The following is a 27,056-nucleotide window of genomic DNA, read 5'->3' as shown; positions in this document are numbered from 1 at the left end:
CCCAAGGGCACAGGATGCCCCATCCTGCTGCTCTGTCCCTCCCACCCAGGCAGCAGTGGTTGGAGTGGCTTTGTCCCTCAGTGCAGCAGGGGGTGGGCAGCACAACCTTCAACTGACGCAGAATAACCAAAGCAGCCGAGGGGAAGGAGTGATCTCCCAGCATTTATTGGAGCTGCAGGAGTTTGGAGTGAGACCAGCTCAGGATATGAACCAAAAGGCAAGTACAAAACAGCAGACGGTGCAGTGCGGCGAGCGTGCGTTGCTGTTGGTGAAGCAGAAGTCAGTTCCTGCGGTGAAGTCAGTCATCGGGAAGGTCCTTCATGGTCTGTAACTTGCGAGGAAGGTGGCTATGGCCATTGCTGTCACTGCCACCAGGAGAGGGATCCAGTGGCCGTGCCGTCTCTGCAAGAAGCAAGTGTTACTAAGAAATTGGTGGGGAGAAGAATCTTCTTATCTCATCCCTAGCAAACATAATTCATCTTTCTGCACTGCACAAATAGATGGGGGAATTTTTCCCAGGGCAATGTGCAGCCTGGGTCTGAAAGCACTGCGAGTCGGGGTGAGGAACACCTCCCACCTGTGCCTGCTTGCTCTGGAAGCGGTTGAGCTCGTCCCGGCACTGGCGCAGCCTGGTCAGGCAGGAGCGGTACTCCTCGCTCAGGGCCTCCAGCTCCGAGCGCAGCTCCCTGCACTGCAAGCACAGCAAGGGGCCGTTAGCCGGAGGGATCCCCTCACTTTTGTACGCACCGAGAGCGGCAGGGCACCCGCAGCGGCGGCAGCGCTTCGCCCTTGCGCGGGCACTGCGGTGACTGGGGATTTTCGCTTCTGCTACCTCTACATCCATATGTACCTACAGGGGACAGAGCACATCTCAGTGTTACTGGGAACGTGGCGACAGAGGTGATGCCCGAGCTGTACCATCCCGTGACCTGCTGCCATCTTTCACATCACATGGAAGAAAAAAGCAAGTTATTTTTTATGACCACAGGTGTGCACAGATCAGGAAGACTTGGAAGCGCAAACTTGTGGCAAGTTGTTCCTCTCATTCTGCACTTCACTGACTGCAGGAGCAGAGTCCTTTAAACCCCCTGAACATGGGACACACAGGACAAGTACCTTGATTGTGCTGCACAACCCCAAAACGAAGGGAGGCCCTTTTCTCCTGAACGACCACACAGCATGAGGCCCTGCTGCCTTCCTGGTGAGCAGCAGCTGTGGAAGGAGCTCCTGTGCCAGGAGGCTGCAAGAGCCACTGTGGGGGCAGCTGGCCCCCTCCTCAGCTGTTCCCTTTTGCTGTGATTGTGCTTTATAAAACCCTTCCCAGGTGATGCTGGGTGATGCCTGGTGGTGGTGGTGTACTCATCAGTGTGAGTTAGTAGGATGGACTCTTCTTCTGTGGGGTTTGAAGCTCTGCTACGGTAAGTTCTAAATCCTTTTTTATAAATCCTTGCTGAGTATTGCTGTAAGAACTGTGAAGCTGTTGGTTGGTAGAGGGCATTGATAGGAAATTCATGTAAGAGGCTGGAAAGCTTTGGATGTTTTTTTGAAGCCCAGTTGTAAGGGCATTGCTTTTGTTAGCAGCCCCTTCCTGTTATTTGTAGGCCTTTTCTCTTTCTCCTCTTCTTCCTTGTGCTATTAAAGTGTGGCTTTGGCTTTTCCATGTGTGAGTGCTGAGGCTCTCCTGTCCTGAGAGCAGAAATGGGTTTGTATGGACAGGGCTCTGCTGATACAGGCCTGGGTGCTGGGCTGCTGGTGCCTTGCCTTTGCACATAAATGCTGCATCAGGGTCTTAGGTGGGGCTGCTGTCAGGATAAAAATTCAGCAGAGATAATCCTTACAGGAGATACCAAGCTTAGGTTACTTCCAGGAGCTTTTGTGTGGTGCGTTGTGCTGCTGCTGGAGCACTTAACACCAGCAGCTTGCTCCCCAGCAGGGAACTGAGTCCCAGCCATGATTCAGTGACTTCCTCACCTCGTTCTCCTTTGCTGTAAGCTGGGATGTCCTTTTCTGCATCTCATCCTTCAGACTTTGTTCTCCCTCCTCCTCCTCCTCAGGGTGCTCTAACAGAGCGTTTTGTTTTTCCTTAGCAGGAGTGAGAGGTGGGGTCTGCATGGTGGAAACCTGGTCTAGAAAACAGGCTTCTGATGAGAAACATGTCCAGGCTTTCAGTTTGCTTTAGATCTTGTTTACTCAGCATAGTTTAAGATAATATTTGTGTGCTACACGCACAGCAGAGGACACAGGAGCTGTTACCACAGGCCTGCCTCTGCTGTAGCTACATGGTAATAATCTTTAGAGGAACATGTCTAAGTACTTGCCAGAAATGGAGGGGAGGGACAGTTAAATGCCTTTTATTACTTTTTTTCAAGTACAGCTGTAATTGCCATTATAAACTGGAATGTATTTTGTTTGGAAAAAAAATGGTGTAGCCACCGGAGTAGAATTTGTAATGAAAGCCATTTATTTTTTAAAGTGCTTGCAATCATTAATACACTTAGGTTTTAATGTTAACTAGCAAAATATAGTAACTTGCTTTGTGCAGCTTTAAAACAATCCTTTATTCTAAACCAATGTAGACTTCTAGAGTCAGGTCTAACATTCCTGTGTCCAGTGAGAGGAGTGCTAGGTGGGAGTTAAAGTTTGCTGACCTTTCCTTTGCACTGTCGCCTCCTGAGTCTTCTGTTCCTTGGTCTGGTTCTGTATCAGGTCTGTGAACATAAAAAGCCACTGTCATCATCCACGGGTGCAATGCAGGTCTCTTACTTTGCACGTCTTTGCGTTACTTACTGTGCAAATGGCTGATTGTTGCCTCCAGTGTTGCCTTCTGATTTTGTTCTTTTTGCAGTTTATCTGAAATAATGATAGAAGGAAATGAAGTTGGATGTAGGTCTCTGTGTATCTTTATGCAAGGATGGCAACTTTCCCTTTCTTCATATGCGTAAAGTGGAGTGGATATTGTTGGCTACAGTGAACTTCTTTGAAGGGATGTGATTTTTAGCTGCTAATTGCCCTTTCAGTTTTGGCAGACTCTTCTGGTGTGCCTTACATTCTATTAATTTATAGTTTATTTTAAAGTTGTTTGTGTGAGACCTGTTACAAAAACAGAACTGCCACCTGTTTACTTTTGCTTAATTGTGTTTTAAAATAGCTGTGTGAGTTTCCTTGCCTCTATCAGAACTGATACTTTAAGACACTATTAGGATGTATTTATAGGCTGGTAATATCTGTTAGTAACGGGCACTGCCTGGCCACTTGAGCGGGCTTGCGTTGCTGTTCGATGGGTCTGAGAAGGACACAGAAGTCTTCATCAAAGCTGAGGACTCATCTGATTTTTTTTTTTTCAGGTCTTCCATCCTTTCTTCTATAAGTGTCACTTGACTTCTCTGAATTACTTTAATCTAGTTGGAAACGACTTTAGGAGCCCTTTGGAAACCAGAAGCTTTGTTGGCAAAGCTGTGCACAGCACAGAGCGAGCGAGCCTTTTGCGTGTGTGTACTTGGCTTTAAGGACCAGGACTTTAAAAGTATTTCCCATATATCCTCCGTTCAGGTGGAGGACAGACCCCCCCCACCGTTCCCCTGCCCACGATACCTTTGATGGCATCAATGTGCTCAGCCTTCAGGTCGTTGTCCTCCCGCAAGGCGCTGGCTCGCTGGTGCAGCGCGGCGTGCTCGCTCTGCAGGCTGCGCAGGGCCCGCTGGAGCTGCTCGTTCTGGGCGTCCGCTCGCTGGGGGCGAGAAGGGTCCCGCCATCAGCCTGGCACCGGCACCACGCCACGAGCACGCGGTATCGCCGGCTTTCCAGAAATGAACGGCAGCCGCGAGCCGGCAACTGGGTTGTGCGTGTGGCCACCGTGCTTCATCAAAGGGGCTTTTTTTTAATATAGTGATCTCAGCCTGGGGACTTCCCTGCTTAAAATCGGGAGCAGACGTACCTGCAGTTCGCTTTGCATGGCGTGGAGGCTGTTCTCCAGCTCGGTGTGTGCCGTGGTCATCTTGGTCAATTCAGCTTTGAGCGTGGTGTAGTGCTCTTTCCAGAAGGCAAGGTCCTCTCTCGTCGCTGCCAGGCTTCTCTGGGGAGGAAAGCAAGGACCCATGGGTGGGCTGGGACCCACGGCCCAGTGGGGCTAGACCGGGCTGCCCAGAACAGCATCTGCAGGCACTGGCATGAGCTGGGCTGGGGCAGCACTGCCGCCTCCCGCACCAGCATTACAACAACCTGCGTGGGGCTGGTGCCATCTATGGACAGAGGGCTGGCTGTGGAACCCCAGCTGCCCTGCTGCGGGAGGATTTAGACAGCTGGTAATCTTGGGGATACAATTTATTTATTCTGAAAATACCAGTTAGCAATTTGGTTTGACCCACGGGATACCTCTTGGGGAAAAATCCATTTTCATATAAAAAAGCCACTCCAGAAAAAGCTTCCCTAGAGACCTCGTGCCCTTGGTTCTCCATGTGTGCAGAGCAGGGAATGAGAAGGGATTACATTTAAAACTCCCTAACAGCAGTGCGTTTCCCCAACTCTGTGCTGTTTGTAATAACCTGATGTGTGGCTCACAAAATGAGCACAGGTTGCCACTAAGCTGCTTTGGACTTTGCTCAGTAGCTAAAAAATTATTTATTTTTTTTTTACTAATGGTAAGCTAGTCATTGCCTTTCCCTGAAATGTGGAGGCTCTTTGTCATAGTAGGACTGGATTAAAGCAAAGCCAGGTGTAAAACATGTTGCTTACCTGAGAGTTTTGCAGCTGCTGCTCTGTTTGGAGTTTGTCCTCCAGCATCTTCTGAAGAGCCTCTTTTGCCTTCTGCTCGTAGGTCTGCTTCTGGTCCTCCATTTCTATTAGGATCTTCTTCACACACTCCTTTGAGTAACTCTTTAAAGGAAGAATTAAAGTGCTTGAAGGGTCTTACCTGGCATGTTCCTAATCTTGCTAAACTGGAATATTAGCAAATCCAGAGTCTGTAAATGCTACTGGTAATTTGCTGTGAAACATTGCTTCAGCAAAGAGGAAAAATCATTTTCAGATCCATATCTAATCAGATTGCTCTAGAAACTGAGACCCAGCCCAATTACATGGTTCAGTATTTTGTTTTCATGCCTTTTTTCACCCATGTTTGTTTCTCAGTGAATCAGACATTACCTGGGTGCAGGCCTGCAGCTGGTTTTCAAGCGCCCTTAGTTTACACTTCAGTTTGTCTTCGTTCAGCTGACCCTGGGGGGAAAAACAATTGAACTGATGTGTGGAATCATGAACTATGCAGTATGCCTCCAATGTTTTGTTATCTTGTGTTTTGATTCACTTTCTCCCTTTTCTTTGTTTATAATATTGTGGCTAAACTTGGTCAAAGCCTTTTCAATGCTTAGAGTTCAAGTAAGCCTTCGCTATCTCAGAATAAATGGGATATGGGGGAAGGAAAACTTCTGTGCATTGAAAAACTGTCCCAAGGCAGTTGTGCTGGTTACTGAGTGCAGGTACTTGCAGCAAGATGAGAAGTTAAGAGCGAGAGGATTTCAGGTTAGCCTGGATGGGTCTGGCAGAAGGCTGGCTGATGTTCCTCCCTGCAGCACTCCTTGCCTCCAGCTCCGGCTGGTGCTAAGGTCTTGTCTTGCTGGTTCCCTTAGGAAATAGGTTGGGGCTGCGTTGCAACATCTAGCAGTTGTGCAGGGGGATAGAGGGCAACAGTGATGATTCATTTTCCTTATTATAATCTCCTCTCAGTGTTAGTCAGGCTTCTTAGGTTTTGTGAAACCAGACTGCATGCAAATTCAGATAAAATTTCTAGCAAAGAGTTCACGTAGGCTGTTCTTCCACCACCGATACTGAGAATGCTGGTATCCTCTCTGCTTGCTGCTGTTTGAAGTCAAGCCTCTGAAAAGCAACTCCTTGATGTTACAGCAATAGCTGTTAGACCCAAGCAAAACCAGATTCTCTGGTGTCTTTAGCACTGTTTAAATTTGCACAGAAGTAAGTTTACTGTCCCAAAGACTAAATCTTTCCAGTTCAATTGTTGGTACGAAGAACTAAAGGGTCTATCTTAGAGAGTAGGTGGAATTCTGAAAAGCATTCTTATATATGAAATATTATGCCTGGTTTTCCTCTGCGGTTTATTCTGCTCTCTGCAAAGGTTCATGTTGGAGGGTGGTGGTAGTTGTTGTTGTGCTGTTGTGCACAGATGTAAATGTGCAAAGTACAAGGCAACGGAGCACGGGGTCCTTCCTACGCTTCAGAGCAGAAATGTGCTGGCAAACTCCTTTCATGGAGACGCAGCTTATAAATTGGCAGAAGAACATAAAGTATAAGGATTTCCCTAAATGGAATAAGCTGTCTGTTAGGGCTGTTACCAGAACAGCGTAGCAGTGAGGGGTGAATGTGTGCACATACGTGGGAGGGCATAAGAAATTCTGCTTCTGACCAGAAACATTAGGTGAGCAAATCTTGGTCAAGCCCTTGTGTTGAAGATTATCTACATGAAAGGGGCTGCCTTAAAACAAACAGAAACCTCACCCGCAACTAAACAAAAAAGCAAAAATCCTGATAGCCACCATCATCTGATAGTGGTTTTTCCTCTTGTGCAGTGACCCCAACGACAGGGTTTGAGCAGCCCCTGGGGATCCTTGCACTGTGCCTTGTTGGAGAGCCCGAAGGCACCTGCTGAGAACTGGGTGGAGGAAAGGATTAGGGCCAACATGTTCAAAACATGCCTGTTCTTGCAAATACCGGATTTCAATCCTCTGTAGCCCCCTTCTTCAGAGAGTCTGAGGTTACCAGAATGGGCAGCTTCAAAGCCTCGTAAACTCTTCTGCATTTCTCTACTGCTGTCATCTAAGCACCATATAGGTATTTTAAACTGGTTTTGGTTGTCCTGTGATCGGTGAATTCTCTGATACTCCCCTTAGTCACTTTAAATAGCTGCTTTAAAGCAATAATAAATGCTGTTTCTGGAATACCTCCAGTTTGCCCAAACAATGCTTGCACTAGAAAAATAAGTCCATATAATAGTAGTAATGCACTAGAAGTGACAAAGCTTAAACTCTGCAGAGCTGCAAGGTACTTCCAAAAGTCAGGCTCAACTTCAGAGGTCAGGAAGGGAAGAAAATATATTAAAGTAGCAATTTTTTTTAAGAAGAGAACAGCTTTAAAATAATTACTCTTAATAATCATAACAAACTTATTTAGCTTCCTTCATCTGGCAGCGTTTTTGAATTGACTAAGCAAGTCTTACAACAGATGGGGGATTTAAGGTATAGACCTATGGTAGGAAGGTCTCTCTAATCTGGAAGTAAAATCGTGGGAGGGGGAAGGAACCAAATGCTTTATCCCTTCAGTTTAGTGACACCCCCATCCTCCTGCAGAGTATTCACTTGCTCCATCAAGCCAGAAGCTCCCACGCATGGCACCTCAAAAATGACTCTGTGGCCGTTCCAAGAGTTACTGCCATATTGTTCCTTGTATGCAATAGCATTTCTTTGAAACCTGAATTATTAGAAAGGATTAAAAAGCTGCTGCAACAAGCATTTGGCATCTCACCTGGGCCTGGAAATGGACAAACAACCATCAGTTTCCACAGCACAGCATTACGGTGTAGGACCTGTCCATACCTCCCGGAGAAGCCCCTTGCCCCCAGCCTGTCTCCCTCCGCACGGGTCCCTCTGTGCAGGCAGCATCTGCCTCGTTTGCCCCATTGGCTCCAGTGCCAGTGGCAAATTAATTTTTAGTCTGATGAAAGGCTGAATGCAAGAAGCAGCAGCAAAGTCTTTCTTCTGTAGGAGAGAGAGCAAGAAGCAAAGTGCACCCACCTGTTTCTAATCTGAGGTTTCGTGGCTACTTCCTGCAGAGTGTGCCAGGGTGTTTTTTCCTGCTCATATTATTTGAAGAAGCAAGCGAAGGCGGAAGTTTCTAACCGCAGAACATCTAACACAAGTTTGGTTTTTTATACCAACTCACCCAATCACTTGCTTTTCTGCCCCAACAGAACTTTCAAACCACTTTTTTAATGGCACAATAAACTGTAAATTAGTATTCAATTTAATAATCCTATATAAAACATGTTGCATAAAATGCATCACCTTATTTTATCTTTTGATAGCAAAAAGCATGGACCCTGGTTCAAGTGCTGCCCAGAGGATTTTGTTTGAGCTGTGGGGAAATATTTTGATGCAGAGCCCCTCAGCTAAGCATTGTGGTACTGGGTCCCCTGCCCTGTGTCTGGGGCCCAGGATACGTCCCTGAAAGGAAGGGGGGCAGTGGTGTGTGAGGAGGGGTGTCCCCATGGGTCTGAGCACGGAGCAGACTGGCTGCCTGGGAGCTCGGCAGGAAGGCTGCATGTGCTGGGCAGGGGTTTTTAGCTGTTCCCAGATTAAGACACAGTCTGTCTTTTCCCCTATCCAATGTGGTGTTTGCCAGCACTTGGGCGCACCAGTTTGGTGCGTCTAAAGTTTTTATTTTGGCCAAAAAGGAAAAATTTCTTCAAAATATTTGAAACTTCTTTTGACTAAGAAAAAAACTTGGTGGAAGAAGGTTGTTCAGGCTTATTCCAATTTTTTTCCCCACTTACACACTTCTGTTTGCTTTTTATGTAAGAAAAAGGGAAAAGGCAAGCTTAGAAAAACCCTGAAACCTTACAGAAGAAAAGGGTTTTACGCTTCCTGTTGATTTGGAAGCAAAGTACATTTTGTAACAATCTTTTGAGGCACAAAAGGGAAAAACTTCAAGCAAAGTGACCCCCGAACTTCTGCGTTTGTGTTCAACACTCCCTAAAAAGACAAATGACAGCGAGGAAGGAGGCAGGGCAAGCAGCAACTTGCAGATGAATGGTTCCATGCGATGTCCTGTCTGCTAGGAGACAGCCCTGCACCTTAAACCATAACGTCTCCACGCCTGTACCACACCGAAGCCAGGCAGAGCAGAGCCTAACTCTGAGAAAGAAGGGGAGACCCGAGGGGTGCTTTTGTTCTGCACACAAGCCCTGTCCTGCTGAGGCAAAGCCTCCCCCTGCCCCCCCCCCCCCCCCCCCAGGAATCGCCACCTGCAGCTCTCTGGTACCTGCCAGGATTTTTCTGACGCTTGCAGCAATGTGGAGAAAAGCTCCTGCAAAATCACCATCTTCTGCTTGAGCAGCAGCTCGCGGTGCAGGGCCTCCTGCAGGGAAGGGGAGAGCTGGTCAGCGGGGACCTCCAGAACTGGTGGGGACAGCCTGGCTCCCCCCTCCAGCTCAGGGCTTCAGCCACTCGGGGATTCAGACAGGTCTTTGGGTTCAGTGGCTTATCCGTAGGCTTTCTTGGCCACATTAAAATTGGGCATGTAACACCTCTTCATTTAATAATAATAATAGTAATAATTTAGAAAGTATTGTTGTACTTGCCAAAGACCTGCTTTCCCAGTGGGCACTTAACAATATTTGGTACCTACCTTCAGGTAGTTGGACAGCTGCACCATTTCCTGAAAGGGAAAGGGCAAGTGTTTAAAAATAGGATTGTTTCAGTTTATAAACATTTTATGAACTGGCTACAAAAATCCAAATATTTTGAAATAAAACTGAAGTTAACAGCCTATATCTGGGTGGAGGAGGAGAGTCTGCTGGGGTTTGGTTGATTTTTTTTTTTTTTTTTTTTTTTTTTTCCCAGGGAAGTGAAAACATTTTCTGCAGCACTGGAGTTATGGCATCTTTGCTATGTAGTGTATCAAATCAGGGCAGTTACTGAATGAGACCAGGTGACATCCATGGGACAGAAATCCCTTCTATAGCAGCAGTGTCATAATTTTTGAAATTACAGAAATTTAGCACTGGTCAGTGTCCTGGTCGGAAATTTTAGGAACTGTTTTCATTTGCAGGAGTTCAAGGCTAGTTATTATCTGTATTTTGCTTACCTTGTTTAAAACTGCTATTCCACAACTAAAATAAAAAAAGAAAGTGTGTTACTGAGGTGAGTGCAATGTGGGCGTCTGCAGCTGTCCGTGGCTCTGGACACCGGCTGCTCCCCCCAGCCCAAGCAGAGTTGTGGGTATTTGCACAGCGGAAGCTTGTGCTGAGGTGAAACATGTTTGGGCATCGGAGGCTGCTGCCCGTCGGGTATCGGAATTCACAGCCCAGGGAGGGAGGGGAGGACCTGCTTACTCTGTCTGCTGGCTTGAGTCTTTCGCTCCTGCGCTTGGATTTGTGAGGGTCTGGGTTCCTGTGAAAGCAAAGTGAAAGGATGTGAATGATTCCCCCCATCCGAGGGGCTGTGAAATTCTATTTGGGTGTCAGAGATGGCATCGTTCTAGGGCGGAGAGCAGTTGTTCAGTGTCCAGTGACATGACACAGCAGGGACAAGAGGCAAAGAAGAGTCCTGCTCAGGTGGGCAGAGAGGCTGAAGCTAAGTAATCCTGCAGCCTGAAGTTAACCCCCAGACCCCTGGATAATCTGGGGCACTTGCAGGGAAGCTGTAGGGCAGAGCATCTGGTGGTTAAGCTGTGGACTGGGCTGGTTTATCCCTCCACAGGGAAAATACCCTTAACACCTGCAGTCTGCAGGGGAAACTCAGCCTGGGATGGTAAAACTTCACGCAGGTGTGGGACTGCTGGTGGGGGAGCTTGAGTTAGAGGGGAGCTGTCAGCTCGTGTCCCAGACGACTTGATGGAGGCTTAGAGGTGGGAGGGAAACGCCACGGCTGCTGTTGTGCTGGGAAACCCGAGCATCCCTCACCTACCTTGGGTGTTCACTGAGGCGCCTTGGCTGGGGACAGCTTCTGCCGAAATGTCAAGGGGGATGCTGAGGCAGGAGTGTGCAGGGGAAAATGTGGGGCAACTCCACGGGTGCTGGAACGAGAGGGCAGCTTGAGTCAGCATCTTGCCAAGATGGGCTGCAAGGAGTGGAGGGGAAGGGGCTGTGGCTGGGTCAGGCATAGTACCTGTGGTGACTGGGTGAAGGGCATCAGGGAGATGCCAAGAGCCCATGGCACATCCACAAGGATCTGCTGCTTTGGCTGCAGCAGCTCCAGAGCTCTGTGGGGAAGTGGGAGAAAACCTGGCTTCTGGGGGCAGGGGTGAGGGGAAACATGGCACACACACACACTAGAACAGGACAAAGAACCCCCCCAAAGTGTCTTGAGATCTTTTTGGAAAAGATGGAGGACTTCTGGTGGCAGGGAGCTAGGTCCTGGCCTAGGTCTCTGCTACCATTTGGCTGCTTTGGAGCAGAGGTACCTGTTCTGCATTGGCTTCCCCCTGGAGCTGGGGGAGCGGAGTGCTCACCCCATTTCCCCCCTTGTTACTGCTGCGGAAGCAAACAGGGGAAGGCACTGCATGGGTCCTGTGCATGTAAATGCTTGTTCTAGATTCCTGTTCTCTAGCAGGCAATTAAACCTGGTGAACAAATGGCAGCAGGAGCAGGTAATCACTCTGCACGCTCTTGTGCTGCACAGGGAGCTTGAGGGCGTGCCGGTGGAAGTCTTCTCGCATCCGGCTGCCTCCGCTCACGTGGGTCTGTGAAGCCCCTGAGATGAACTCACAACGTACCAGGGGAATTGTTAATTTTGCATGGGGTATTTAGTTTATAAGGAAGTTTAGAAGGAAGTCTGTTTGGCTCTGGGGTTGGGGTGTTTTGCATTGCATCTCTCCATAGAGGGTATTCAAGGCAGCGAGCCCCTGGGTTACCGCTGGCTGTGCAGCACAGGGTGGGTGATGAGTACCAGGGAGCCTCCCAGTTCCCACACCCTTCCTGCTAACAGCGCAGGGGATGGAGGGAAGCCGGCTGTTCAGAGCACAGTTTTCAAGGGTTAAAAATAACTTGTGCAAGTGCAAAACTGTAATCTGGCAGCTAGGGTTGGGGGCTGTACTTGGAGAAATGGCAGAAAATCTCTGTCTGGTTCAGGGTTTGGAAAATCCAGAGGAGTATGCCGGGAGGGAGGTGACAGCGTTTACCCGTGCCCAGCTCTGCAGTTCGTAAGGAAGTGCACGTTTTTGTCTGTGCATTCCCACTTTTTGGCTGTACTTTGGCTTGGATCCTGATGTTGTTGCGATGGGTGGACAGGCCGTGGGTGCTTCTGTGGGCACTAGCCGGAGCGGGCAGAGCACTGAGCCGCGCTTTAGGGACAGGCGTTACCTGGAGCAGGACGGCCGGCCTCGGATACACCCATGAGGAGTGATCCGGGGGGATGCGTGCTTCGGGCTCCTGTCCTGGCGCTGTCCTTCCAGCATTGCTTGCCAGGTTTCTCCTTCTCAGGAACTCCCTTTGACGGGGACTCTGCGACGGCTCCTCTGCTCCCTTCCCGAGGTGGCGGCAGGTCGTCACGTTGTTTCGCCGCCGCAGGTTCTCCCGCGTCTCGTGCCGCCGCTCGCACTTCTCATCGTAGCTCTCACTGGTGCGCCTGGGCCGCAGCCGTGCCCTCTCGGGCTGGCTGATCATGTTGGGCACAGCTCTGCCTGGCTGCGACCACCCCGGCTGCTCTGGCGTCCTCTGTCCTGATGAAACTGAGGGAATAGACATGATTTGAGTGAAAACTCATTATTTCTGAGATTAAATGAATGTGAGGTTTCAGATGCTGATTCTGGAGTCCTCACACAATGGATGCAAGTGGAGTTCCTGGAGAAATCTGTCCATGAACTCGTGTGTGTTGGCTGTGTAAAACACACCGCGCTGTTCGTGCTCCTCTGTCAGGTGGGTGCTGACCTGGGGGACGCCAGGAACAGACTTTCAAACAATTAATGCAAACTCATGAACTTGGCCTCATTACCAAGTAATGATGCTTCCACTGCTTCCTCTGGGAGAATTCCTTTCCTGATAAAATAAAATCCCTCTGTTACTCAAATTGATTCTTTTGTGCATGCTGCTACAGCTCTTTAGCCAACCTAAAGAAAACAATGGCAACACAGGAAGAGTGGTAGCTGCTATTTCTGCAGTAAACTTATAAAGTGTGCATTTCTTTTGCATTTTTTTGATAGGTCCAAATACAGTGATGGTGTGGTGTGACCTACTCTTCAAGCAGTGGCATTCTATTTCTTAGTCGTGGCTGCCTGTTCTGTGTGCACAGAGAGATCTGGAGCAGTGGAAACCAGGGGTTGGGCTCTTTTTTTTGGTTGTGTTGTTTTTTTTTTTTATTTCCCAGTGGAGTATCTGGCAAAGTCCCTCCAGGTCTGAGCGCAGCCACTCTCTGAAGATCACAGCTACAGAGTGCTGCTTTTTCTTACTTCCTGGTTGCTCCCTCCCTCCCCAGCTCTTGATTCGGGTGCTGTGTAACACTTCACTTGTTCACCTTTGCTTCTCCTCCCGCAGCCTCGCTGGCTGCAGCCCTGGGTCTGTGTTAGCCAAGCTGGGACTTGGTTCCTTCATTGCAAATACAAGTGTAGTAACTGATGGTTACACTTTGGGAATAATTAATTCTTAAGCTGTGCTCAAGAACTGGGGGCTCTCAATGGTATCACTTTGCCTCAGGTATGAATTCTGTCTCCATTTCTGGGGACTTTGTGGCCCAAACAAGGCAGTGGCTTGGCCAGAGGAGGAGCTCCTCCATTTCAGCACTATTGCACTGTCTGCATCCGCACACAGGGCACAGATATGAAACCTCCTCCCTCCTGCTGACTCCTGCACAGTTGCAAGCCACCGGTGCATTGGTTTTATACTGGACTTTGGTTGTATCGAGTGTATTTGGGCCTTTGCCTCTGCATCACTTGAAGAAAGCTGAGCAATAACTACCCACGACTGCTCCTCTTCCTTCCTCCCCTCGAGCGAAAGCTGTGTCACCTTCTCCTGTCCCCTCGCCCCATTGGCAGTGAAGAGGTTTGTTGTCCTCCCCATGCACATCTCCTGGATGTTGCTCGGAGGGTTCCCGGCCCCGGGGGCTCAGCAGGGGGGCTGCTGTGTCTGGTGTGGGCCTTTTCTCATATTTAGTAAATCATGTTAATGTAGGAAGGGGGGTGGGGGGTGGGGGGAAGGACTTTTAGTCTCTGAAAATTCAGGTTAAATGTTCTTCAGTGTCAAACCACCCAAACTTCATTGGTCTCATTCTGTCCCAAGCAATTAGGAAGTTGTTGAATCTAATGGGATAAAAAATGGGAACAAGTAAACCCCATTTACATCTATAATACTTCCGTGCTTTTCAGTCTGCATTAAAATCTGCTCCATAATTCTTTTTGCTGTCCTTGTACTAGCTGTGGTGTACTCAAAGCTCATTACTAGTGCTGTGTTTTCACTGTAGGGGCTTCCTTTGGAGGGAGAGTGGCACTTTTGGGGCAGTCAGCTCTTGCTCTGGGCAGGGAAGGTGCCAGCAAACCCACAGCCAGGACACTGCTCCCAGTGCTGACCCATGTGGGATGTGGGCTTCGAGACCCCCCCAAGTATGGCACTTGCTTATGTGCTTTTATTAATTTTTATTTGAACATTCTCTGAATGGCTTCTGAAGCATTTCTAATTTTATCTTAAATTTACTGAAGGATCCCAACAGTATTTCACTGTTGACATGTTTCTTATCATGATACGCGTACAGCTGGAGGAGTCTGGGGGTCTAAAAGGCTGAGCAGGTTATTCCCATGCAGCTTTTGCCTCTGTACCATAACAACCCCCCTGTGCTCACGCAGGGCCTTGCCTCTTGGTGCACACGTGCTTTCCTTGGCCCAGCGAAGTCTGGCCAACAGCTTCATGCAGAGAAATGCGAGTTGGGGATATGCCAACACCCCACCATGTGCTCCCTTGAAGCTGGGCACGATCTCCATAGCTTGGGACAAAGCGTGTACCTACAGCCAAACTGCTCCCAACTCTTCAGGACACTATAAAAGCATTTTTCAACTACTTTTTCTTAATTTTAGAAAGGGCCCAATTGCACATTCAATCTGGACCTCAGATGTCCTGCGTGGTCCCCGCTCATGTAACTCTTCTCATCAGGAAGAGCTCAGCCCCTCTCCCACCTGCGCTGCCTCTGGGCTGCCCAGCCTGTCACCGTGCATCCCCAGAGCAGCTCTTGTAACAGCCTCAGTTAACCAAAAATGCACTTTAAAGCAAGGTAAAACTTAGCAAAATACAGTCCATTACTCACCCTGAGCTGAGCAAACTGTTGAGACCTTCTTGACAAGCTAATACTCTATTTCCTCCTTCTGTTACCCCAAATAATCCTCTGTAATTAACAAACATGTCCTTTATCTTTGCTTTCCAAGCTGTTATGCTTCTTGCTTCAAGGGAAACAAAAAAAAAAAAAACCACCACCACCCAAACAGAAAGTGCTTCTTGTTGGCTCATGTTACAGCCTCCCAGTGTCAATCATGTAGGCTGAAAGCGGGGTGTAAAAAGAGGAAAAAAGGTGCACAGTGCTGCTGCTAGCACGGCAGCCTCTGCTCCCCTCCATCCCTCGCTGGCCCCGCTGCTGCGGGCACTTACCTGGCCCGGGGGGTCCCGTCCTACCCCTCAACTGCCACAGAGGAGCAGGGTGAGCCAGGGGTTATCAGGCACGAACACGCTCCAACTGCCATCTTCGTGCCAACCACCTCATTTTGTTGCTCTCACTCTTTTTCTCGCTCTTTAAAACAGGAAACGTTGCAGCGCAGCCGAGCCCCGGTTCCTGTCTGTGCTTGCAGCCCGGCTGTGGGGTGCAGGGCCCCAGCTCGTGGGGGGATTTGGGTTATCTTGGGACCCCAAAGTCTCCAGCTTTTCTCTAAGCAGAACTAGCAGTTATCTTTTGGGCCATCTCCCTTTATCGGTCTCCAACACGTGGAGGTTGAGCACTGGTTCAAGGCGCTGCTTGTGGCACTTGGTGACTGAGTCTTCCCGAGCTGCTTTGGGGTAGAGAAATCCAGACTTAGGGAAGTACAGTAATGCTATTATTTTAAGGCTTCTTGCAGATTGGAAAAGAAAAAAAGTGTGTATCGGCTGCTGAGGAGAGGTCAGCAATGGCAGGAACTCGTTAAGGTCTTTAGAGAAGTGAAAGCTGCATTAATGCAAATCACGCAGGGAGGTCGGTTTAACCAGCTGGGCGCTGGTAAGGGCTCTGTGCCTATGCACGTGGGAAAGGAACACAAGGAAAAGCAGAGATCTTGGAAAGTAACGTAGGGTTTATTTTTACAAAGATCAGCCTAGAAGGGATACATGACAAAAAATTTCCTGGTTCAAAGACCCTCTTGTGCCTTTGGGTGGTTTGTGCTGCTTGGCCCGAATCCTTGTGCTGGGCCGAGGCTCGGCTCACTTCCCGCAGCACTCGGCACCACTGCCTTCGCGGCTTTTGGTAGGGGAGCAGTTTCTGGAGGTCAAGCAGGAAAACCTGCTGGTGAGCAAGACACTGGCAGCAGATCCTGCTGCCAGGAGCCTCTCTGAAGTGCCTCTTGGTTGGAAAAAGCCAGTTGCAAAGAGTTCATTACTGAAAAGGACAATTTCACGCTGCGTGTTACAGGCTTCTGGTGTGTCCTGTCTCAGGTTGCCAGGGTGTGTCAGCACGGGGCTGCCCCAGTGCCATGGAAAAGGGCACTCGAGTAGCTGGATTTAACACCCAAATCCCTCGTGCCTGGCCCAAGGTGTCCCGCTGCGTTCACCACCCTGGGGGCTATGTTCTTCTGATGTTTTCCACCGCATAGTTGCTCCTGATGAAGGAGTCGAGTAAGTCGGGGGCTATGTTCCGGAGGAGGAGCAGGCTGCCCACCGCCCCGGGTGGGTAGTGCAGCTCCCGCTGGCGCAGCGCCCCGCTCCTGATGATTTCCAGCGCGCACTCCTCCTTGGGCGCTGGCGTGCTCCGGATGACGTGGGAGATCGCTCGCACGGCGTTTTCTGGGGAGATGGGATGACAGGGAGGGAGGGAGGAGCAGTGTCAGATGGAGGGGCTGCCACAGGCACCACCGGCTCAGTTGGGGTGTCTGCAGCTTCCTCTAACAAACCAACAAGCTCTGGGGATCAGACCTACTTAACAAGGCTTAGAATAGTTCAAATGAATAACAATTATAGTGATAGCCTTCCCATTCCTTTCCACCTCCTGAGTGACCATAGGATGGAATCCCCACCTCCCCTGGGTTTACTGCAAGGACAGCAGAGTCAGAGGTCCCAGGCCACGCCTTTGAAGGAGTTGGGGTCCCAGTTGCGCAGTGGCAAAGCGGCGTGCTGAGCACCCCAGGGCCACAGGGAGGGTGGTGGCTCGGCTCTGTCTGGGAACATGGGGCCCCAGCGATGCTGAGCTTACCTGTGTTGATGTAGCCCAGGATGCAGAGTGTGATGGAGACGTTGACCTTGTCTATGATGAATTCATGTCGCAAGGAGCTGAAAAATCCCTCTAAGGCAAACTTAGTTGCAGAATAGGAAGCGGCAAACGGGGAGCCAATTTTACCTGAAGCAGAGACACAACGTCAGCGTTTGTACACTGGGCAGACACAAGGCTGCATGGCTCTTCCTTCCTCTTGCCCTTCGAGTAGCTACAATATTGTGATTTAGGGTGACAGAATAAGCTGCCACAAATGCTTAAGAGAAATAAACGAATGCAGGAATGTTTGAAATGTAACATATGGCATACAATGGCATGAAGTACCTTCAGTTGTGGGTGATACTGTTGTTGTATTCCCGCATATATACAGCGAATGCACATGTAATATGTGGCCAGGCACATAACCTGCAGTGGTGCACCATCGACTGCAGTGCATGAAGGTGACTAGTGGGACGGGACACACAATATAAATCCCCCAGAGGACTTGAATTGTGCATCGAGGATATAAACATATGCTGATCCCGACTCCTGGTGGGGTGGCTTTCTGCCTTATGGTCCTTATGCTGTGTTTTGAAGAAGAGCCGCAGCAGGGATCCCTCGCAGGCAGAGGAAGGGATGTGGGCAGGGAGAGCCCAGCCCCTTGTGTGCTCACCCGCCACGGATGAAACGACAACGATGCTGCCCTCGCTCTCCTTCAGCATGGGCAGGGCAGATACGGTCATTGCCACGTAACTGAGGAAGTTGGTCTCCAGGAGCTTTCGTACTTGCCCAACATCCCCGTTGAAGTAGTTGAAGTAGCTGTAACCAATGTGATTTAGGATGAGCATATCGAGGCCTCCTGCAAGCAGAGCACGTTCGCTATTAGCACCCAGCATCAAAAAACAAAGCAGCTTCTCGGTGGCAGGGATGGCCCCGAAATGTAGCGTGGGGTGTGTTGGGGAGTGAGGAGGGGCAGCTCCCCACCACCTACCCCAGGTGTTCTCAGCCTCCCTCACCACCACTGCGGGGAATGTAGTGTCCTCCATGGAGCCGCTCACGTAGCGGGCGGAGGCAGCACCCAGCTCGAGGCACCGCTCCACAACCTGCAGCAACAGCGAGAACAGTGTTAGTGTCCGGGGACTCCCTTCCCACAGGCGCCCCTGTCCCACAAAGGCTGGTGCTGTCTAGGGGTGGGTGGGCAGCGCATCTCCCTGTCCCACTGGAAACCCTCCTCCCTTCATGGGAGGAGAAGCCTTGCTCAGTGAAATGTTTCTGGCTGCAGAGTTAAACAATGGCACATCTGAGCCAAATATTTAGTATTTATCAATAGGGACATGATTGCTTAATTTTGATTGTTGTATACAGGATTCAAAACCAGTTCAGACTTTGAGAAAGGGCAAGGGTTGATCAGACCAGGACTTGGGCAGGCTAGTCTTGTCCTTGGTGGTGAAGATCAGAATTCACAGCTGAAGACTGCGGAGGAAGAAACGTTGTGCTGTCAGCATTGAAAATGCAATTTGTTGTGGGGTGTGTGTGTGTTAGACCAGGCTCATGCTGGGGAAACACTGGGTTCATCTGTAGGGTGTCTGCCAACCCCGTGTGCCCGGGCTGGGGTGAATATCCGCATTCTCTCTGCCTGTGGACTTCTGGATTACAAATGTGTTTTGCCAGCCCGACACGCTCTGCTTGCCATTTACTTTCTGCAGCTTGGCCTCCGTCCGTGCCGTGAGCAGTAGGTGGGCCTCCATGCGCGCCAGGTGATACGCCACCTGCTCCCCGATGCCGCTGCTGGCTCCCGTCACGATCACCCGCTTCCCCCGGAGCATCTCTGGAGAGGAGGGCACAGAGCTCAGAGCTGGCAGAGCCCCCACACGCAGGCACTGCGGCTCCTCTCGGCCCCTGCCACCCCTTGACTCCGGGAATGGGGAGCTGCCCTGCTCGCACAGACCCCGACTGGAGTCTGGGCATTAATCCCAGTTTAGTGGGGAGCACATGCAAGGTTCAAGCTCTGCATCTGGTCTGGTCTTGGGAGTGGCTTTTGGAAATGGCAGGAGTTGACTAATAAAAGGATTAAATGTTTAAAGTGGAAAACTGCACGTTTCCTAAACAATTCACTGAGATCAGACGCTTACTGTGTGTCCCAGCAGGCCCAGTGTAATCCCGTGAGCATTCCTGTGCAGCACAGGGTGCTCTGAGGCCTCATGCCAGGGCCTGGCTGTGACCCCCTCCGAGCCCTCAGCCCTCCTGCCCTTTGGCTTTTCCCGCTGCGCTCTGACCCTTCCAATGGCCCGCGCTCTTCTGCGCAGGCACACGCTGCCGCCGGCAGCAGCCTCGCTGATTGTGCTTTTAAAGCGTGATTTTTTTCCTATGACTTACCTTCATTGAAATTCTCAGGTGCTGAATAAAAATAAAGAGCCAGCGCCAGTCCCAGCAAGGGGATGAAAATCTTCAGGAGCAGACCCATCCCTCCGCAAAAGCGCAGGCAGGAGTGAGGCAGACTCCGCGGCGCTGACCGCGGGGAGGTGGATGTGTCAGCAGGTTGCAAATGGGGCTGGGAGCGATAGCAGTTTTGAACTGGTTCTTATCTTGTACAAGTTTGCCGGTATCTGTTGGACCTTTTCTTTGCACTTCCTGTGATTTAGCAAACATTAACCTAAAGGAGGGAGTTGCTTTGGACTTTAGGCTGTCCCTTTGCACCCTTGTCCTGCCTGGAGTTTCAGGTGTGTTTGAGAGTGGTGAAGGGAAGGCACAGCTCTGTAGAGCAGTGGGCTGTGTTTTGGTGGCTGCCTTTGTGCTGGGACACTTGTGTCCCCTCAGGGCAGACCTCCATGGGATGGACATCCTTCTCTCTCTCCACTCCACATCTAAAACAGGGGAAACGCTTCCCTTCCCCGCTGGCTGCTGCAAGGATTATCGGTCAGCAGTATCACTGTGGTACAGGCTCACAGGAACATCTAGAGAGCAGGGCCGGAGAAGTTTGTGGTTTTAGACCCTTATCAGTGCTTCTGGCTTACCCTATGTGATACCACCATTGGTGTAACACTGACGGTTTGTTGGGTGGCTCTTACACCTGAAAAAATGTGCTCTTGTCTTGAGGAATCCACTGATGGCAAAAGGCAGCAAAAAAGCCAAGTGGATGAATAATAAAGATCTTCAGCTCTCAGAAGCATTGTCTGTAGCACTGCTCAGCACCTGCCTGGGCGTATGGTGAAAGGGTTTGCAAATAATTTTCTGAAATGCTTAAAGGGCAAGACCCCCTCTGTGGGGACTGGTTTGTGTAAGTGACCTCAGGATAAGGAGAATGGAAATGCCAGTCCCCGCTTTCCTTTAGAAAGTGAGGCGCAAACCAATCCCAGGGAGTGCTTCTGTGGGATGGGTTTAGGGAAGTTTCGCCTTGCTTAGTCTTGGGACAGGTACCAGTTAGTGCTGGAGTGGCCAGAACCGTGGCACATGTCAGTGCATCAGCTCGGGCTGCCAGGGCCGGGGCAGCAGCGCAGAGCTCGCTGCAGGCTGGGGCTTGGGTTTCGCCTTCAGCTCCTGGGCCCGAGCCCTCGGCTCAGGGCAGTGACGCGGCAGCTCCGTGTGTCTCGGAGGCATTTCCCAGTTACAGTGCCGGTGTCAATCTGGCCAATGAACTAATAGGCTGGAAGAGAGTTATTCCTAAAATGAGATGGATTATTGCAAGGTGGGGGGGCGAACTGGGGGGCTGCGGGGTGGAGGAGCAAACCAGGGGGCAGAGGAGCAAGCAGAGGGTCAAACTGGGGGGCAAACCAGGTGTCAAACTGTGCAGGCGGTGGGGTTGGGCCCGTTTACAGCAGCGTTTAGTGGTGCAGAAAGGGGCTCAAACACCCCACGGAACACACAAAGCTCTTCGGTTAGTAATTTTTATTTCGGAATTCGTTTGTTCCTCCTCCTCCCCAGCCGGGGGAAGGGGCCGAGGCGCTCCGGGGCAGACCGGACCCGTGAGCTCCCCGAAGAGCTGGGCGGGGGGGCGGTGTCCCGGGCCCGCCCCGCCGGCGCGGGTGGGTGCTGCACCGCGGGGCCCTCCCGCCGCGTCCCCCGCCGTTAGTTACGGCTCAGCGAAGGCGCGGCGGGGGGCGAGGGGCCCCCCCCGGGTCCGTCCAGCCGGTAGCGGCTCCGCACCAGGTAGTCGAGCAGCTCCGCGGCCCAGTCGCGCAGCAGCAGCGGCAGCCGCGTGGAGCCGTACCGGTAGTAGAGCTCGCGCCGGCGCAGCGCCGCCCCCTTCAGGATCTCCAGCGCGCACTCGGCGCGGGGCGCAGGTACCGCCGCCAGCAGCGCCCCCGCCGCGCGCACCGCGCGCTCTGCGCCGGAACGGGCCGTCAGGCCGCGGGGCAGGGAGCGAACCGGGGGACACACCGGGGAGGGGGGGGCGAGGAGCGAGCCGGGGGGCGAACTGGGGGGGGGTCAGGGGGCCGAGGAGCAAACTGGGGTGTGAACTGGGGGGGCTGAGGGGCGGAGGTGTGAACTGGGGGCAGCGGAGCAAACTGGGGGTCAAACCAGGGGGTCAAGAAGCAAACTGGGGGGGCGAACTGGGGGGCTGCGGGGTGGAGGAGCAAACCAGGGGGCAGAGGAGCAAGCGGAGGGTCAAACTGGGGGGCAGAGGAGTAAATTGGGGAGGCAAACTGGGTGTCAAATGAGGGGGCTGAGGAGCAAACTTGGGGGATGAAGCAGGGGGGAAAACCAGGGGGCTGGGGGGCAAAGGAACAAACTGGGGGGCTGGGGGTGAACGAAGGGTCAAACCAGGGAACAAACGGGGGGCTGAAGGCTGGAGGAGGAAACCGGGGAGGCCAGAGGAGCAAACTGAGGGTCAAACTGGGGGGTGAACTGGGGGTCAAACCGCGGGGGAACAGAGGAGCAAAGCGGGGGGCAGAGGAAGGCCATCTCGGTTCATGTGAGGCAGAGTGGGGGGGGAGAGAAGGGCCTGCAAACTGTTTGTTCAAATGGGACCTAGTGGGACGCGCATCGGAACGGGGTAAATTCAAGAGCCCGAGTTCCTCCCTGCTGCCTGCACCACGTGCCTGCACCCCCCACGCATCGCTGTGGCATCAGTGGATGGGATTAATGGGGGGGGGGGGGGGGGGGGCTGGCACAGCCTGACAGTCAATTAGCACATCCCAGCCTGTATGTGGCAGCTGGTTTTATGTAGCATGGGGAAAGAACGGAGTTCTGAGACTGTTTTTTAGTAGGATCCCCCAGAGACACAAGCGTGTGTTGCACGTGCTCGTGCTATGGCAGGGCTGGAGGAAGAGTGGCAGAGGTGAAGGGGGAGAGGTGGTGGCAGAAGGAGGTGAAGGGCAGGGTAGGACACAGGGATGGGGATGGATGCTTGGCCCATGATCGCCCTGATCAAACAGCACTCCTCTTACCAGTATCGATGAAGCCGAGGATGCAGAGTGTGATGGAGACATTGACGCTCTGAATGCTGAATTCCTGCCTCAGGGAGCTGAAAAATCCGTCCAAGGCAAACTTAGTTGCAGAGTAGGGGACCGTGAAGGGAAAGCCAACTTTACCTGGACACAGAGTGAAGTTTCATTATAACGCAGAAAGCTGCTCTGCTTAAACCTCTGTTTTTCCCTTCATCAGATAAAGTATGTTACTCAAAGGGAGTTTACTGTTAGTGAAATGTCATCCTGGCACCCGAACAGCAGCATTACAAATATTCCTGTCGGCTTCCAGCTCTTTTAAGGCCTTAAGGCCAACGCCATGGCTCATGTCTCTGCTCGGGGTGTGAGCAACCCGTAGTAACTCTGAAACCCTCAGCGGGGAGAGATGGAGCCAAGTTTAAACCCCTGTCTCTGGATACTGAGCGAAGCAGATCACCGGAAGAATACCCAGTGTACTGGCTGGGAGTGCAGACATCTGTTAGTAATTTAGTTTCCTGACTTAACAGAAATTCATTAGAACAGAGTTATGTTTTTGTGAATAGAGTCAGTCAATAACTCACTCTCCAAATATTAGCAGGAACTTGACCTACCAAACCAAGATGAACAGTCAGAAAAGCAATGCAGTGAGAAGTTACCACATTTCCACTTCTCTTCAGAAAACTGGGGGTATAGGAGCTCTGCTGCTCTAATGAGCCTGACACCAGGGTGGGGGGGTTTAATTACAAGGCTGGTCAAAAAGCAAGCTGGGGCGATTGGCTTGCATCAGAGAACACATTCCATCAAGAAAATATATTTTGGGTTGTTTTGAAGTTTGAGTGTGTTAAGCAGTTATGGATCCTTTAGGATGCCTGGTGTCTGCATGCTGCTTGCTTCTGAATGTCAGCCCATGGTGTCTTTTGACTGAATTCCACGTCACCTACCTCTCTCCCCACTCACCCGCCATGGATGAAACCACCACAATGCTGCCCTCGCTCTCCTTCAGCATGGGCAGGGCAGACACGGTCATTGCCACGTAGCTGAGGAAGTTGATCTCCAGGAGCTTTCGTACGTGCCCAACGTCCCCATCGAAATAACCAAAGTACGATGTGCCAACGTGATTAAGAATCAGCATGTCTAGGCCCCCTGCAAGCAGAGGAGCAAGCATTAGTGCTTGGGGGAGAGGGCTACAACCAGCAAAACAGCCTATCCTGGGAGCAGAATAAACATAATTTAAAAAAAAAATTTTTTGGGTCAGAGCTGTGGCCTGTTATCTCTGGAGTAGGGATATAGTCAGAATGGTGGCTGCCAGTAACAATTTTGTTGTGGTTTTTTTTTTTTTTTTCCTGGTTCAAAACATAAATACCATGACACAAGGGAGATCACCCTTAAGTTGTCTGTGGGTCCGGGGTGGGAGAGGGAGCACTCCACAATGAGCTGAAATATTGCATTTCCATAGTCGTGACCCATGGCCACAAAAGCAAGGCTGCTGTGGGCCTGATGGACAGTTTCAGACCACAGTAGCTGGGGGTGATGAAATCCAGGATTATGATACTGAACAGGATATCATGCAAGCACAGTGCTGAAATCGAGAGCGTAGTTCAGCTTGAGCTGGAGTGATGAAGCCAGGCAGACAAGCGGGACTGCGAAGGGCAGAATTAGAGAAAAATCTCTCCTGTCTCACCCTGTCTCCATCTCTCCAGCTTTTTTTAGTGGGCACGTGGCAAAAAGCAGCACAGCCAAAGCAAGATGTGATGTCCCGCCGCCATTTGCGGAGAACAGGCTATAAACGTACCCAGGGAGGCCTCTGCCTCCTTCACCACGTGCTCGGCGAAGGCCATGTCCTCCATGGTGCCGCTGACGTACCGCGCTGAGGCTGCCCCCAGCTCCAGGCACCGCTCCACCACCTGCCACACCAACACGATGTGTCAGAAACCCCTTTCCCTGCCCTGGGAAGCCTGGCGTGGTAGCAAAAGAGGGTGTCTGGGCTCCCTGTGATGTGTCCCTGCCTTAAAACAGTGGTTTGGAGTTTCGGGAGTATGTTTGGAGCCTTTTAAGCTTCAAAGGGAACATAAAAAATTATTCCTTTGGTGAATGCGTTGCCCAAGGCAGTCTGGCGCTCTCTCGGTGCAGTCTGTGCCGGAATTGCATGCGTGTAGAGTGAGCAGGAGCTTGTATATCACTGGAGTGGAATGAGGGTGTGTGTGTGCTGAGGGAGCCTGTGCGTATGGGGATGTGTGTGCAGAACGAAGCGAGTTCAAATATGTGTGATGCAGAGTGCCTGTGTCTGCAGGAGAGGGATTTCTGTGCACGCAGGAGCCCCAGACAGCACAAGTATGTGCACCCGTGGACGGAACTGCCTATCTGGTGTTTGTGCCCTGGCAGTTACCTGTGGTATATCCGTGCATGTACCTGTGATGTGAGACTGGCCTTCATGTGTGTGTTTGTGCACCGCCGTGAGCGTGCATGTGTGAGTGCTCAGCTTGCCATTTACTTTCTGGAGCTTGGCCTCTGTCCGTGCTGTGATCAAAATGTGGGACCCCATCCGTGCCAGGTGATAAGCCATCTGCTCGCCAATCCCAGTGCTTGCTCCGGTGACAATCACCCGCTTCCCTTTCAGCATCTCTGGGGACCGAGGCACAGGGATTTAATTTATCCAAACGCTATTTAAAAAAATAATAATTAAAAAATCCCCTAATGCCCTTCAGAGTAAGTAGTTAATTGGAAGCAAAGTGAGCTTGGAAGCACAAAGCACCCGGCACCAGGATGTCTCTTCCATCTGCTGGGAAGAGCTGTGCTGCAGAGCAGCTGCTGCTCCTCGCTGGATGCAGTGACCCGGGGACAGCGCTCGACTCTGTCGGTGGTTTTTTCCCCAAGTCAGACACAATTTACAAACACCCCAACTATTTTGTAATAAAAAATCATCCACTATGTGCATGCTTCAAAACTTAAAATTGAACATTTAAAAGGCATGCTTATAAATTCTGCTACATGCTGGAAAAGGGAGCCCTCTCTGTCTCAGACCCCCTGCCTCACCTGCTCCCTCAGGAATTATTTCTGCATATTACTGGCTCGGTTTGATTTCAAATCAAAGTTAAAACAACTTTCCAGTATCAGCCACCACACAGAGCCTCGGACATGGTTTGGTCCAAGCTCTGTACAGTTTCTATGCAAAACACTCAAATGTGACTTAATATTCTTCCTTAAAGACAAATTCACTTTTAATACTTACCTGGTTTGAAATTCTCCCTCGCAGAATAAAACCAGAAGGCCAAAACCAATCCCAAAAAGGGAATGAGAATCTTTTGCAACCGACCCATCCCACTGTGGAGTCAGGAAATAAAGCATGAGAGAGAAGGGAGGGAAAAAAAACCCTCTGCAGAGCTGCTCCAGAGGGAAGCAGCAATGCCAACACTTAAAAACCTGTTACCGAAGGCACTGCAGCTTCCAAAGCACTGGAAAATCACGGGTGGATGGATAAGTGAAGCAAACCCTTTGATTTGCTCCCTGCTGGAGCTGGCAAGCCTCGGCCTAACCGGCAGTGCCGTTTGGGTTCTGCCCGGCTCTTTTCATATTTCCTGTCCTACGTTAAAATGCAGAATTTTGCACAACACCCTGGAAGAGGTGTGTCTTTGCTGAGCAGCGTCAAGTTTCACTTCGAGAACATCAGAGGCAGCCTAGTGCAGGTGGTCAAACATTGCCTTTTATTCCTGCTGGCACTGTCCGTGGGTGCACGCGGGGATGCAGTCTGGGTCCGGTCGCTCGCAGCGGGTCAGGCACCGGGGGCTGCTGCTGCTGCGGGGGGTCGTGTGGCAGATAAAGTCCTTTGCTCCCCTGGCGTTCCCGCCCCAAAGCAGCTGCCTGCCGCTGGGATGCTGGGCAGCAGGGGCCTGGCAGCACGTACCAGCCCCAAAAATGCTTTGCTAAGGCAAGGTTTATTTTTTTTATCCCTACCGACTCCTGTGAGCAGATGAGGGAGTGGGGGCTGAGCTGAACCCATCGCCAGGGGTGCAACCCTCCGAGGGGCCATTCAGGCACAGAGAATGAAATACTGAATGTTGTTTTCTGCAGAGAAACGTGTCCTTGCTTCTGTGGTTCCTGCTTCGAGTTTTGCAGGAGCTTTGTTCTTACTTTTAAGTGAATATATTCTGAGGAAAAAATGCATAACATCCGCTAGCTCCCTGAGTCTCAGCAGCAGCACACTCAATGCCATCGATCTTACGCAACAGGTATAAACTATGTTCCAGCCTTGGTCTGGCGCTGGGATCTTCATTGTGGAGCACCAGCACCTGCTGCGCTGCTGGGCTGGGGACACGCTGGGGGCCCTTCCTGCGCTCCTGGACCTGCCTCGCTGGATGGAGCCTCTGCCTTCGCCGCAGGGAGAGCCGTGTTTGCCAGGACAGGAGCCTCCTCCGCAGCGCAGGGGCTGCACCATGCTCTGATTTACGTGGGCACAATGCTGTGGTTGTCCCACTTGGACCCCTCTACCATGACCAGCCAGAAAGAACTATTTAAAGATTAATTTTTCTTTTCCCCCTATTGCAGCTTT

The 27,056-nt window shown here is 51.0% G+C and overlaps 3 protein-coding genes across 9 annotated transcripts; all 3 read right to left on the bottom strand.

Moving 5' to 3' along the window:
• Positions 1 to 142: 142 nt before the first annotated feature.
• On the bottom strand, positions 143 to 15,637 carry TRAF3IP3 (TRAF3 interacting protein 3). Of its 6 annotated transcripts, none has more exons than XM_074850102.1 (16): positions 15,347 to 15,637; positions 12,083 to 12,450; positions 10,689 to 10,797; positions 10,115 to 10,172; positions 9,868 to 9,892; positions 9,409 to 9,438; positions 9,043 to 9,138; positions 5,140 to 5,211; positions 4,732 to 4,872; positions 3,935 to 4,072; positions 3,592 to 3,727; positions 2,788 to 2,850; positions 2,649 to 2,708; positions 1,972 to 2,126; positions 578 to 850; positions 143 to 402 (listed from the first exon to the last, which is right to left on the bottom strand). In XM_074850102.1, the coding sequence occupies exons 2-16, from the start codon at positions 12,383 to 12,385 to the stop codon at positions 319 to 321; spliced, it is 1,743 nt and encodes a 580-aa protein (XP_074706203.1). In that variant the 5' UTR covers positions 12,386 to 12,450; positions 15,347 to 15,637; the 3' UTR covers positions 143 to 318. The 6 variants fall into 6 exon arrangements, with proteins under 6 accessions (XP_074706203.1, XP_074706206.1, XP_074706208.1 ...); XM_074850105.1 differs by having other exon boundaries at positions 748 to 850; positions 15,347 to 15,635; XM_074850107.1 differs by having other exon boundaries at positions 578 to 691; positions 15,347 to 15,632.
• Positions 15,638 to 15,996: 359 nt separating this feature from the next.
• Positions 15,997 to 19,706, bottom strand: LOC141934565 (11-beta-hydroxysteroid dehydrogenase 1-like). Its single transcript, XM_074850121.1, has 6 exons — positions 19,503 to 19,706; positions 18,824 to 18,954; positions 18,118 to 18,229; positions 17,800 to 17,985; positions 17,130 to 17,273; positions 15,997 to 16,723 (listed from the first exon to the last, which is right to left on the bottom strand). The coding sequence occupies exons 1-6, from the start codon at positions 19,588 to 19,590 to the stop codon at positions 16,503 to 16,505; spliced, it is 882 nt and encodes a 293-aa protein (XP_074706222.1). The 5' UTR covers positions 19,591 to 19,706; the 3' UTR covers positions 15,997 to 16,502.
• A 1,290-nt stretch (positions 19,707 to 20,996) lies between these two features.
• Positions 20,997 to 26,074, bottom strand: LOC141934599 (11-beta-hydroxysteroid dehydrogenase 1-like). Of its 2 annotated transcripts, XM_074850180.1 has the most exons (7): positions 25,938 to 26,074; positions 25,740 to 25,831; positions 25,002 to 25,132; positions 24,303 to 24,414; positions 23,468 to 23,653; positions 22,514 to 22,657; positions 20,997 to 21,448 (listed from the first exon to the last, which is right to left on the bottom strand). In XM_074850180.1, the coding sequence occupies exons 2-7, from the start codon at positions 25,825 to 25,827 to the stop codon at positions 21,192 to 21,194; spliced, it is 918 nt and encodes a 305-aa protein (XP_074706281.1). In that variant the 5' UTR covers positions 25,828 to 25,831; positions 25,938 to 26,074; the 3' UTR covers positions 20,997 to 21,191. The 2 variants fall into 2 exon arrangements, with proteins under 2 accessions (XP_074706281.1, XP_074706282.1); XM_074850181.1 differs by lacking the exon at positions 25,938 to 26,074 and having other exon boundaries at positions 25,002 to 25,170; positions 25,740 to 25,755.
• Positions 26,075 to 27,056: the final 982 nt, after the last annotated feature.

Source organism: Strix aluco, chromosome 25 (assembly GCF_031877795.1).
Source record: "Strix aluco isolate bStrAlu1 chromosome 25, bStrAlu1.hap1, whole genome shotgun sequence".
Taxonomy (NCBI): domain Eukaryota; kingdom Metazoa; phylum Chordata; class Aves; order Strigiformes; family Strigidae; genus Strix; species Strix aluco.
This window is presented reverse-complemented; position numbering and strand designations above follow the sequence as displayed.

Coding starts and splice junctions, on each gene's coding strand:
- TRAF3IP3 (XM_074850102.1), bottom strand. CDS start 12,385: ATGATCAGCCAGCCCGAGAGGGCACGGCTGCGGCCCAGGCGCACCAGT. Junction 9,893..10,114: donor GACTCAAGCCAGCAGACAGA/GTAAGCAGGTCC, acceptor TTTTTATTTTAG/TTGTGGAATAGCAGTTTTAA. Junction 2,127..2,648: donor GGCGACAGTGCAAAGGAAAG/GTCAGCAAACTT, acceptor CCTGTTTTCTAG/ACCAGGTTTCCACCATGCAG.
- LOC141934565 (XM_074850121.1), bottom strand. CDS start 19,590: ATGGGTCTGCTCCTGAAGATTTTCATCCCCTTGCTGGGACTGGCGCTG. Junction 18,955..19,502: donor ACCTGAGAATTTCAATGAAG/GTAAGTCATAGG, acceptor CCTCCTCTCCAG/AGATGCTCCGGGGGAAGCGG. Junction 17,274..17,799: donor TGTCGTTTCATCCGTGGCGG/GTGAGCACACAA, acceptor TCTCTGCTTCAG/GTAAAATTGGCTCCCCGTTT.
- LOC141934599 (XM_074850180.1), bottom strand. CDS start 25,827: ATGGGTCGGTTGCAAAAGATTCTCATTCCCTTTTTGGGATTGGTTTTG. Junction 25,133..25,739: donor GAGGGAGAATTTCAAACCAG/GTAAGTATTAAA, acceptor CTCGGTCCCCAG/AGATGCTGAAAGGGAAGCGG. Junction 24,415..25,001: donor CAGAGGCCAAGCTCCAGAAA/GTAAATGGCAAG, acceptor TTGGTGTGGCAG/GTGGTGGAGCGGTGCCTGGA.